The sequence below is a fragment of the Hetaerina americana genome, unplaced genomic scaffold (assembly GCF_022747635.1).
Source record: "Hetaerina americana unplaced genomic scaffold, ioHetAmer1.1.p SCAF_37, whole genome shotgun sequence".
NCBI lineage: Eukaryota > Metazoa > Arthropoda > Insecta > Odonata > Calopterygidae > Hetaerina > Hetaerina americana.
The window spans coordinates 1,089,088-1,102,449 of record NW_027286952.1 but is presented as its reverse complement, the minus strand read 5'-3'; the positions used below and the strand labels follow the sequence as shown (position 1 = coordinate 1,102,449).

The following is a 13,362-nucleotide window of genomic DNA, read 5'->3' as shown; positions in this document are numbered from 1 at the left end:
ATCAATGAAAATTTGGTGATGCAAAAGATCTGCGCTAAACTTGTCCCTAAAGTCATGACGGACAACCAAAAGTAGAGTCAACTGTCTTCTTGCGTAGAACCTTGTGCAACGGCATCGTGACAATTCCCCAACCACCTTACAGTCCTGACTTGGCGCCAGCAGACTATTTCCAATTCCCAAAAGTGAAATGTTCCCTCAAAGGATGCCACCATGGGACCCAAAGTGCTGTCAAAGAAGCTTGCACGCTTGTACCCTTAGGGAATCCACCGACCAGGGAGCCTTCGAGTCATGGAAAAGCTGCTGGCAAAAGTTTGTCAATGTTCAAGGAATGCACTTTGAAGAATTATGAGGCATTGACAGAGTAACATCTGAAATAAATCCATATTTCTGAAACTATTCCCGACACTTTTTATTCACTCCTTGTATCCGACTTCATTCATTATTATCATAGAATCATTGAGTTACGCAACACATTCCTTTCTGTAATTTTTAATTGTCTTCTTCTTTTCAGTGTCAGGAAATAATCAAATTGAGATTCCAAATAAAAGTGAAAAGGCGTTAAGAGAAGTTTGTTTTCAAACCACACACGCTCAATCTAACAAATTTTAAGATCTTTATGATTTCATGTCAATTAGGAATTAAGCACATTATCTTTAAGACAGAAGTAGAAAAGAGTTCAATTTTTCACCAGGCACAACACAACTGGTTGTTATTCTTATATTTCCCACAGAGAATTTCCCACCCAAACATCTTCGGTCATGAGTAACACAATAGATTTTCTTATCAAACATGAATTTCTCTGATTTCGTATTAAATTTACAAGAAATTGTGTGACAAATTTTAATATGAACAAGTTCTGTGTATATTTAGAAAATATAAGAACAGTCATTTTTACGTTTATTCCACCTGCCCCAGTCGGTCTTGTTTTATTAAATAGTTTCAATAAAAATATTTTAATTTGGAATAATGTGCCTACAAAAAGCAACCTCAAACTGGTTTAATGGACATTATTTAATTTGGTAATTCGACTTTCTGCACAATAATTTAGCCCACCCATACCTCTGATTCAACTTCATATCTAAATGCAAGCCATACAAACCATAACAAGGCTCTGTTAAAAAAACACCATTTTTGTTTTAAAAATAGCTGAAAGCTTTGAAAAAAGGCTCAAATCAAAATGTTGCAATGCAAATGAATAAACAACTGAACACTTAAATAGAACAATTCAAAAAGGTAGAGTTTCTTCCTTTCCTTTTACAAGAGTGATCTGAAAAGTTCTCGGCCTGATGATGAAAATGACTATTGATGTTTTCAACCAAGTTTCACTTTTCAACATAATCGACTTTCAAATTATTATATTTCATCCAGTGGTGCTACAGTGCTCTTCTCCCGTCTCCGCAGTGTTCTCCCACGAGGTTCTGCAAATTACTCGTCTACGGCCACAATCGCTTCTAGATCGAACGAAAAACGTCGACCAGGGAGGAAACAATTTGAGTGTCGAGAAGAGGTCCAAGGGATCCAAATCCGGGGAATAGGGGGTGGTTATTCCAGCACCTCACAGTGCAGTTCCCTCAAGTTTCCCATTGCCAACACACTTTGGTGGGCATGTGCACTGTCCGGATGGTTTTTTTCTTCCAGGTCTGCTTGCTCGTGAATTTTCCCATACAGTTTTATTAGAAGGTCAGAATGGTACTCTACGGTTATTGTTTTACTCTTTTCAAGATAGTCTATCGACAGAAATCCTTCCGCACCTCAAAAAACCAATGCCATGACCTTTCCCACCGATCTTTGCCTTTCTTCGAAGCTGAAGAAAGAACCGGCCTCTGTCTACTGCATGGATTCTTGTTTCCATTCTGGAGTGCAATGGCAAATCCATGTTCCATCCATCATCAAACATCAATGCATATATTTGCTCTTGTTCTCCCTTTAGGGCGGCAAGAACTATTTGGAAAGTGTCGTCCGAATGAGTTTCTGATCCACCTTGTGCAATTCCTCGTACAAAATATAACCTATGAATTCTTTTAATTTCCATATATAATTAGAAATTTCATCCAGCTATGTAAACTTTTTCATAAATCATATCATACACCTTTTGGATGATTCCTGGGGTGGTTGCACTTTTCAAATGTCCTTCACGTGAATCATGTTGGAGGCTGTTACGGCCACGTTTAAACTCGGCCGCCCATTTCCTCGAGGTGGAAATGAAAGGAGAAGTGTTCCAATAAACATTCACTACTCCCAAATGTATTTCAGTTGGCATTTTACCTTCTTTTACAAAGAATTTTATCGCTGCACAATTCTTAGATTTTTCCCATTTCTAACACACCCACCGCAACCGACTGAAATAACTGCATACAGAAAACTGATAAATTGAATGGCTTGCAATTTCAGTCATGCCAAAATAAGAAAAAAAATGCAAGAAGGGACACCATCCATGGGTGAAGCTGAGAATTTTTCAAACAACCCTGGTATACACTTGAAATACAAGATTGAACTTATTGAAATGAAATAATATAGTATACAGGGTTCGTCCGGAAAATAAGTGTACTGATTTTTTCCCGCCGCTCCAGCCGCGCCCAGCACCGCTCTGACGGGCTGCGATTGGAGGGGGGATATGTTGGCAAGCGACGCTGAAAAAGGCAGTCGGCTCTGAGCTGTGGTGTAGTGAGGAGCTCTGTTAACGCGAACCTCCACGCTCGACCCACGTCACGGAACGCGATGCCGAAGTTTTTGGAGCAGCGTTATTCCATCAAATTTGCGGTAAAGCTTGGGAAATCGTCTACCGAAACTGTCGGTATGATTAACCAGGCTTACGGAGAGTCAGCCATGTCCAGAAACATGACCTTTCGGTGGCACAAGATGTTCGTGGAGGGCAGAGAAGAGGTCGACGACGAACCACGGCCTGGACGCCCATCAACGACAATCACCGACGAAAATGTGCGAAAAGTTCGCGATGTACTGAACTCTGATCGTCGTCTTAGTGTTCGGATGATAGCAGAGCAGTGTAATGTGCCAAAAACAATAGTGCACGAGACTATTAGGGATCAAAAACATCTGGCGGCTGCATCACGACAATGCGCCGTCTCACACCGCGCTTGTCGTGTCGGACTTCTTGGCCAAGCACGGCGTGGCAATGCTGCCGCACCCGCCCTAGAGCCCGGACTTGGCACCACCGGACTTCTTTCTGTTCCCGAAGATAAAGAGGAGTTTGAAAGGAACGCGATACGGGACTTTGGACGTCGTCAAAGAGGCCGTGACGACGTGTCTTCGAGAGGTTCCCGATGATGCCTTCGCGGGAGCGTTCCAGGAATGGGAACGCCGCTGGAACAAGTGTATCGACTCACAAGGGTCCTATTTTGAGGAATATTAGCTTAAGATATGTAAAAGTGTAATACATTTTTTTTCCTGAGCTCAGTACACTTATTTTCCGGACGAACCCTGTACTTTGTAATTCCACACACTTTATTTAAAAAAACACGACCCCGGTTTCGACGTTTAATGTCATCATCAGTGACATTCAACATTGAAACCTGAGTCGTGTTTTTTTAAATAAAGTGTGTGGAATTACAAAGTATATTATTTCATTTCATTTCAATATGTTATGCAAATTCCTTGATGATATGCCTGAGACAACAAAGTTTATTAATTATACACTTACTTTTTGATTTGAAGAAAGAGGAATTAGGAAGGAAACAGGATTTCGGAACTCCTACTAATCATGTTAAACTGCCTTTTGTTACTGGAATTGAGTAATATTTACAATTAATATTGTTGATTCTACGCAAGTACCAAGAAAAATATATCAATTATTCCAAAAGGAAACTCATATGTTGTAAGTAAATAAAACGAATTTCAACCAAAGCAAGAGAGCACTCCAATGGCGGTATGGATTTGCAGGGCATATTCTGAGTGATGCGGACGATCCACTCGTCTCACTCTGTCACATAAGGGACATATGAAAACAACGTTGGGTGTGCTTTGATGCAAATGGAAACAAAGTGCATGGTACAAAAAGTGTTTGACGACTCCAAGTCAAAGGGAACGTTCCAATGGCAGAGAGCACACTAAGGCACACACCACTCTTCTTTCTATCTCATCTGAAACTTAGATCAATTTTCAGGAGCTATTTCAACCCCGTAATCAAAACTCACCGTGGAATTTCATCCTCACGGCACCGTGTGCCAAAATAATTGCTCCGCATTCCACCATGTGTGCCATCAGCCTGCCACCCCTAACTAATGACATAGAAACAATTTGAACATGTACGAAACCTCCACATAAAGGTCCTCTCAGGATACCACAGGCTGATGCCCTTCTCCTCTCTAAATTAATATCCCCCCGTGTATTTCCACAGGCGCATTGACTTAAAGAGGATATTCTGCTGTGATTTACGTGTGCATACTGCACTGAACTCTGTCTATCTTTTAACATGAACTATGATATCAAAACTTTCCACACTCCTGCTACAATAACCAACGGAGTCTCACGCTTCACATTGAACCCTTTCTCATGCCAGAGTACCTGGGACAGGAAGTGCTCTTCCACTTCTCGTTCTTGTCAAGGGGGAGCACATTCGGGGAGCCTTCGACGCCGTCCAAGGAGGGCAGCAAGACAGGCAACTCCTCATCCGGCACGGCACCACACTTCCCACAGTGCACCATTGGGATGGGGGTGCCCCAAGAGCGCTGGCGGGATATCAGCCAGTCCTTGAGGTTGGGGCCAACCTCATCACCGCCCACACCGCGCTCCATTGCCCTCTGCCTCATCGCAGCACCTGCCTCGGCGACGCTCAGCCCTGAGAGCAGCGGCCCAGCAGAGGGCAGCATGCGCTCACCCTCCACCATCTGGGCAAAGGATTAAGGACTCCAGAGAGGTCATCCATGTGCTTCAGCTTTTAAGCATGTGGTGATTTTAAACATGAGGGTGGACAATACCATGACTCTCCATCAGCTCTTTCTTTAAATTGTAATCATTTGTTGTTCCCATACCCAAAGATATGACTTTTGTTGATTTAATTCAATTGGCTTGAAAATTTGCATTATGCTCAACCAAAACTTACAATTACATATGAGAACGTAAAACTTTTATTATTGGCACTCCACAAGTTAGGATATGCCTGCATAGACACACACTAAACAACAATATATTTCCTTGCCAATTACCCACTGCCAATCAATATGCTTTTCATCCATTTTTCCTGCCTCCTAATGATTTCTCTCACCATACCCATACACGTCCTCATTTCTTCCCCTTTCTGCCCATTTCACCTTCTCCATACTCAACATTTCAAAAGCCTCTAATCCACATCTATCATCCTGTTTCAGTGACCGTGTTTCTGCGCCATACATAACTACGCTCCATATCAAAGTTTTAACGAGTCTTTTGTTAACATCCTTACTTAACATCCCTGACATCGATTCCCTCCTTGCTTCTTTGCTGAATGCAATTCTTTGCCTTATGCCCCTACTACTTCGACCATTTAGGTCCAGAAAACGTCATTCCTTTATTCTAATCTCCAGTTCTTCCCATGCCTTTTCACCATTTCCTCCACATATACATTGAACAGCAACGGTGATAAGGGGCAACCCTACCGTACACCTCTTCCTAACACTGCCCATCCGGACTCCCCATTCCCCACTCGCACTTGAGCAGTCAGAGACATGTACAGGTTGCGGATTAGCCTCCTTTCCCTCCAATCTATTCCTAATTTTGCAATATCTTCACTAGCTTTTCTTATTTCACTCTATCAAATGCCTTTTCAAAATCTACGAAACAGGCAAATACATCCTGATTGTATTCCATATTCCTCTCAATTAGTGATCTCATTACTGCAATGGCATCCCACGTGCTTCTCCCTTTCCTGAACCCAAACAGGTCATCTCTTAAGTGATCATTTGATCTACTCTCTATCCTTTTGTTGATAATCCTGAGAACAGCTTTAGCTGCGTGGGAAATCAAACTTATTGTTCCGTAGTCCTCACATGATGGGGCCTTCACCTTTTTTGGAATGGGAACGAAACTCATAAATGCTACAAATAAGTCAGTAAAAGCTCTTCCTTTCTCATTTTCTTAAACCTTTAAATGTTGTGCTGGATTTTGTGTACTACCGCATCATTATTTGATTTCATTTCACTCAATGCCCTTCCTATCTTTGGTTTTATGTGTATCTTTGGTTGTGTGTGTTTGGTATCTTTGGTTGTATGTGATTGTCGTCAAATGTCTGTAATGTAGGGTTAGGTGGAAGAAGGGACTATTAGTCCCAACCTCGCCCAATTAAGTCGATAAATAAATATCTCACAGCCGAGTAAGCCTTGAACCTGAGCTACTTTCATTTACGTCATCTTTTCTTTCTATGCCTAACTTTGCTGGCCCAAGGTCTCTACCATACAGTTCCTTTATATATCCCTTCCATCTCTCTCGCATCTTTCCTGGGTCAATGAACATTTTCTCTAACTTATCTTTGATCATTAAAACAGATTTTCCCCATCTTATTTCATGGTATTTTTTTTAACTTCTTGCATACCGCACCAAAAAACTATACCTTTTTAATTTTTTTCACCATGCTTTTGTTTCTCTATTTGTTACCCACCTCAGTTTTTTAATTAACTATTTATACTTACTTCTATCTAACTTTGTACATTCTTTCATTTACTTCAATCAACTATTTTTCCAATCACATCATCCATGATCCATGGTTTCATCGTACTCTTCCAATATAGTATTCTTATAATTTATTTTGTGAATTTTGATTGCCCTTTTTTTTTATAAACGAGGTGTGCTCAAGAAGTAAGGTAACTTTGCAAATTTTGCGGGCAACATACATTCCATTTATGACTTTTTAGTTTTGTTGCGCTGGTACACATGTCCCAAACATTTGCTTACAGTTTCAACAATACAGCATATTCAGTATGATATTGACAGATACAAATGTTAAATGTGTTTTAGTGTGCTCCGTGATTTTCTGCTATAAAAAAAATGGATCAAAGAATTTGCATTAAATTTTGGGTAAAAAATAAAATCAAGTGCTCCAAAACACTTAAAATGTTGACAGTGGCAAACGGTGAGTCTGCTCTGAAATGTTTGTAAGTGGTAAAAGCTCCCCCAAGACGGACAAGAAGATGCAAATGACGACCCTTGCTCTGGATGCTCGAGCATGTCAACGACAAATGAACACGTTGAAGCAGTGAAGTAAATTGTTTAGAAAAATCATCCAATCACTATTAGAGAAGTTGCTGTGGATGTTGGGACATACCAAGCAATTTTTTAAAAATGTTTTGGACATGAGACGTGCATCAGCAAAGTTTGTTCCAAAACTGCTTAATTTTGACCAGAAGAACCGTCGCATTGAGCATCGCTCAGGAGTTATTGAGTTACATCAATGATGATCCCGATTTGCTCAAAAGGGTCATAACTGGTGACGAATCACTGGTATATATGCTTATGACGGAGAAACCAAAGCCCAATCATCCCAATGGAAGAACCCAGGTGAACCAAGACCGAAAAAAGTACGTCAAGTTCGATCAAATGTGCCGACTTGAAGAATTCTGCATGTCCGGGTTTTCACCGCGTTGTTGTTTGAAGCCGACAACAGTTTTGCCGAAGTTTCATCCGGCGTCTTCATCTTCGACCTGAAGACGCCGGATGAAACTTCGGCGAAACTGTTGTCGGCTTCAAACGACAACGCGGTGAAAACCCGGACATGCAGAATTCTTCAAGCCACCGCCGCGAAAATCTACGCAGCCAAATGTGCTGACTGTTTTCTTTGATTACCATGGCGTAGTGCATCAGGAGTTCTTACCACAAGGTCAATAAGGAGTATTACCTTGAAGTTATGCACCGTTTGCGAGAAGCAATACGAAACGAACGTCTGGGACTGCGGGAAAACATTCATGGCTTTTGCATCACGATAATGCACCTGCTCACTAAATCGTTGGTTGTGAGAGATTTGTTGGTCAAAAACAACATCACAATCATACCACAGCCACCACATTCACCGGATCTTGCACCCAAATCTGGTGAATATAGTGGCTGTGGCTCCAAAAACTGTAGAGACCCATTAACGGACAGATTTACAATGATTGAGGAGATAAAGATTGCATCGCTGGAAGAGCTCAAGGCTATACCAAAAAGTGCCCATCAGAACTGCTTCGAGGATGGGAAAAAGCATTGGCAAGAGTGTATTATATCTGGGGGGATTATTTTGAGGGGGACAACCCTGGATATTGAAGAATAAATAAACATTTTTTCATAAAAATATAAAGTCATCTTACTTTTCGAACACACCTCATATTTCCAATTATCCTCAATAGTACTTCGCTCCCCTTTCTTCACCTATAATTTTCTCTTCACCCTACAAACACTCCTTCCTTGCCAATCCAGTTAGGGCTTCTACATTCCATTTCCTAATCCGCCTCCCTTGCCTTATCTTTTTTATTTGAATGCTCTTCTTCCTAACCACTAAATTTGTTCAGATCTGAAGGAAATTGTGTAAATTGATTATGCTGTTCCTAAATCTATACCTAACGTATAATGCATAACCTGTAGTCTTAACTCATATCTTCCCATCCCTGGTCATTTTTCACGTGTACCTATGCCTTTTGTGGTGTCTTAACCAAATGCTGGTGATGATTAACCCAATTAATGATGAGTTGTTAGGAAAAACAACCCAATATCCATCTCTATTGATCAATGGCCACTTTCTTGGAATTTGTCATAGGTAAAACGTCTCTAGTGTTCTGAGTTGTCTTCAACCTCATGGAGAGTGGTGCATCACGCACGACATACGAATGCCTGTGACATTGTATGCACGGTATTTTGTCACAACATCTTGTTCCTTTGAAAGCCCCGAAATTTCAGAGCGCAAGAGGATGCCTTGATAGCTTCACTGGTTGAAGCAATTGGCCAGACATCAAGGGATTCAGGTTTGAATCCTGGGTGAATCAATGATTTTTATACTCTATAACTGTTCCATTGTAGTGGTCCATTATTTATGATATGCACATAATTAATATAAAGTTGTCTAGAGACATTTGATTCGTGAAGGATTCTCGGGTCTTCCACCGGGTCAAGGGTTCCATAATATGGAACCCTTGACCCGGTGGAAGACCCGAGAATCCTTCACGAATCAAATACGCCGGGAAAGCACCAGATCTTACTTCAAGAGACATTTGCTTTGGTCGATACTTCAGAATTTTGTAATAATACAACTCATAATTATCATCACTTGCTTCAAGTCACTTGGCTTGTGGTCAGGCTCTTTTACCTTTGAGTGTGCACATATAGTGTTGCTTCGGCATCTTTTTGGCCGGACATTGAGGGATCCGGGTGTCAACCCCGGTCAAGGCAAATGATTTTTACCCTCTAAAATTGTTGCATTCTTGAGGTCACCAATGAAGTTCTCTACTGCCTTTAGCTAGCCGCTTCAATATGCCTACAAATGCTGTCCATGCTGGTTCCTCTCGCAAACTTCTCAAACCTCGCACAGCTGCCCTTAAATACTTCTTCAGTCATTGATGATCCTGACTACTTTTTAACAAGGTTGGTGAAAATCACTTTCTCCTTCTCACACATTATACCCTCTTTAATCATGTTGCATTGCAAATGCCTTTCTTTGTACATATGAGAAGCAATATTTCAACATCATTGAAAATATGTGCTCATTGCTAATAAATTCTTGCCACCCTCTTTGAAGCATCTATCTCCTTAATTTTGTCCTTTTTCTTAAAGGGAAGACTAAAAGTTGATGTTCACTGGTTGTTGATATGCACAGCCATGCTTAAACCTTGCTCCCATTTTTCAACAATTTTTCTTTTCATTTCTACGGTTATTTTTATTCTCCTGCGACTGTCTTATGGTGGATTTTCTGTTCGGAGACATTCACAAAAAGTTTGCTAAAAATATTATTATATTTAGCAGAAAAATTCCCAAACAATACATACGTCTGGACACAGGTTTAAAAATATACTAGGGAAGCTAAGATGCTAGCGGAACAAGTACTAAACACAAATTGAAGTAGCAGGCACACAACCATTCTAAGAATTCCCCTTTCCTCATCACTCGTGCAAACATTTGCTCACTAAATGAGTCATTTTCAGGACCTATACTTTTGCTCGTTACGCAAATTACTCGTTGTGCTAGTTGCTCCTCAGTGTGCTCAAATGTATTGAGCAAGGTCCAACTGTATTTAGAGAAGAAGTACACCTATACTATACACTCATACATTCTCATTTGAAATGGATCGACATTTCCATGAATTCATTATTAATATTCAATTACCTTTGGATGCAGGCTAAATCCTTCAGAGACTGCGATTTCATGGTCCAACATATTTTCTCCCGGCAAACCAACACGGCATTCTGATGTACCACAAAAACCAGCTTCACCTGATGCATCATCCGTTACGTCCAGATCCAAAATAATGAGTGGCAGGTCTTCTCCTGTCAATGGGTGACGGGCCACAATCATCGGGATTCTCCACCACTTCACTCCACTATCAACTGAACTCTGCCGCCACTTCAACTGAACACAAAAGACTCACATTTACAATTAACAACGCAAACTGTCCCCTAGTAGTAGTAGTAGTATTTAGGGGAAGGAGGCGACCGACGGCTGAGGTCATTTGCGCCATAGGGGATGGACGGGAAAGGATGAAGGGTGGAGAGAAACCCGGCGTCGGCATTAGCCTACTCTTTACGAAAGGCGCCAAGGGGTCCGCAGTTTAACATCCCATCCGACGGACGGCGTACTCACTCAAAGTGCCATCCACAAAGCACCTCAAGTAGGGATCGAGATACCTCTGAAAAATATTCAACACCGCCGGGATTTGAACCCGGGCCTTCTGGGTGGGAAGCCAGCACGTTAGCCCCCGCACCATCTCGATTCCCGAACTGTCTCCTCCAATGCTTCATCTCCCATTAACATTTAAACAGACCACCTCAACCTTCCCTCTCATTTGTCACACATTGGGATTCAAATTAATGCAGAATTTACTATTTATTCATTAATTCATATTTTTATTTCTTTTTAAAGGGGTATATTGACAATTAGATATTTTCAGAAAAGTTTTGAGTTATGATGTCATTTCGCATAATTTAACAAATTTAACTTTCAAATAATCAACTTGAAAAATATTATTTCCTAGCAATCTATTAGCATTATACAATATATTACACTTTTTTAAACACTTGCAATGCAAATTATTATTTGCAGAATGATGAAGTTAAATATATTTTAATTTTCAAAATAAGTCACCTTGCAAGTACGATACACTTTTGGTAGTCATCTTTTCATTTTGAGTTGCCTGCGGAGGCAACTAACCCCATCGTAGTTGACACTGAGTAATGGTGTCACAATGAAAACACTACTCATGATGGCAATGGGAAATTCCCCATTTTATATTCGAAGATGTCAGGATGAACAATATAATGACAATGAGTCCTGGCAATTATGAGACTCGGCCCAATAGGCCGTGTGTCATGCCCAGCAGGGGGAGAGGCAAGGCTTCTGCTGTCGTCATCATCCAATGAAAACCTTGCAAAGCAAAAGAGAAGGCAGCCAGAGCACAGATGACGCAGAGGAGGACCAAAACAGTTAGAATGCAAACTTGGAATGCTAGAATGATGTTGAGGGCAAATAAATTAGGAGATACAAAGCGAGAGATGAGATGAGGAAATATAGATGTTTTAGGACTCTGCAAGGCGAGGTTGAAGAACAGCAGGGAACAGTGAAACCAACCTCGAGTGAATGGAAAGACAGCAAGGGAGGGTTAGCAATAACATTGAATGAAAAAGTAAGAAGGGTAAAAAAAAGTAAACAACTTATCGAATATTATCAGTAAAAGCGAAAGCTAAACCAATGAATTTGGTCACCATCCACATCTACATGTATATGCCAGCAAACAACCGCTGAAGGAAGAAGTCCACAGAATTCATGATCAGTTGGGGGATATTTGCGGGTGCTTCTGGAGGGACGCATTTGATTGTGATGGGGGTTTGAAATTCATAAAATCAGTTAAGTTAGCAGATGAACGCTTAAGTTTGCCAGTCAGCCAAGGGGTTGCAAACCTTTTTGATTGCATTGGAAAAACAGAGCAATAAGTATTGAATGAGAATCAATATCAGCAAAACAAGATTTATGACGTTTTTGAGAAAGAGAAAAGCAATTTTAAGATTAAAATAGCAAATAATACTCCAAAGCTGGCAGAACAATTTACCTAACTTGGAAGTGTTTGGACCAAAATAGTCAAAGTAGTCGGGACATGAGATGAAGAATTTTGTTAGGCAAAGAAGCTTTCACAAGGAAGAGGGAATAGATGACAGAGGGGGTTGAGTAAGGATGCTAAGAAAAGGTTTTTTTAAAACTTTGATATGGTGTGTGGTTTTACACGGTGCAAAAACAAGGTCATTGGAGCAGGATGATACGCATAGATAGGAGGCTTTTGAAATGTGGGTAGAAAAAAGGTGACGCGGACAGAGAGGAAAACATACAAGCAAATGCTAGATATGGGGAAGGAGGAGACAGGATTGTTGGGTGAAATCATAAGGAGGCAGGAAAGACTGATGCAGAGGGTTTTGATTGAAAATACTGAAGACTGTGATATAGAGGAGAACATTGGACAGGCGAGGTAAGGGTAGCAATAGGATTGGGATAATTATGAAGTAATCAACAGGTTAAGGTAGCCTTGGATTGACACAACAACTACCAAATAAATATTTTATGACTCCAACGAAAACAAAACCCAACATCCTACTCCACAACAAACCCCTCTTCATCTCCGTGTACTTTTTTCCTCCCTTAATCCCATCCAACATCCCTATCATGTTCCTGCCCTTTCCTCATTTGCCTAATGTTCTCCCCTCTATTACAGTCTTCAACATCCCACTGCCAAAAAATATGCCCTTCATCCATTTTTTCTACCTCCATACGACTTCTACCAACAATATACTCTTTCCTCACCCCCCACACTTCCTTGTTTCTTTTCCTTTCTGTCCAATTTACCTTCTCCACACCCACATTTCAAAAGCCTCCAATCTATGTCATTCATCCTGCTTCAGCGACCATGTTTCCGTGCCGTACCTAGCCATGCTCCATATCAAAATTTTAACGAGTCTTTCCTTAACATCATTACTTAACGTCACTGTCATTTACCCCCTCCTTGTGAAAGCTTCTTAGCCACACACAATTCTCCTCCTTACATCCCTACTACGAGTAATTTTATCATACTGGTCCAGAACACGGCAAAGAATATAAAATTGATCCAGCTGCTTTAGTTTTAGATCTTTAAATTGATATTCATCCGTTACCTATTACACATTTTCAAACGTACTGAGAAATGCTTGCAATCCCTTGGCAAACTGGCAATGT

At 40.8% G+C, this 13,362-nt stretch overlaps 1 protein-coding gene across 2 annotated transcripts in view; it reads right to left on the bottom strand.

Moving 5' to 3' along the window:
• LeuRS-m (Leucyl-tRNA synthetase, mitochondrial) overlaps positions 1-13,362 on the bottom strand; it is a 53,665-nt gene that overhangs the window by 24,619 nt on the left and 15,684 nt on the right. For both annotated transcript variants that reach the window (XM_071589374.1, XM_071589375.1), the window contains 2 exons: positions 10,276-10,518; positions 4,522-4,844 (listed from right to left, as the gene is read on the bottom strand). In XM_071589374.1, the coding sequence (XP_071445475.1) occupies positions 4,522-4,844; positions 10,276-10,518 (566 nt within the window). The remainder of the gene's footprint in view (positions 1-4,521; positions 4,845-10,275; positions 10,519-13,362) is intronic.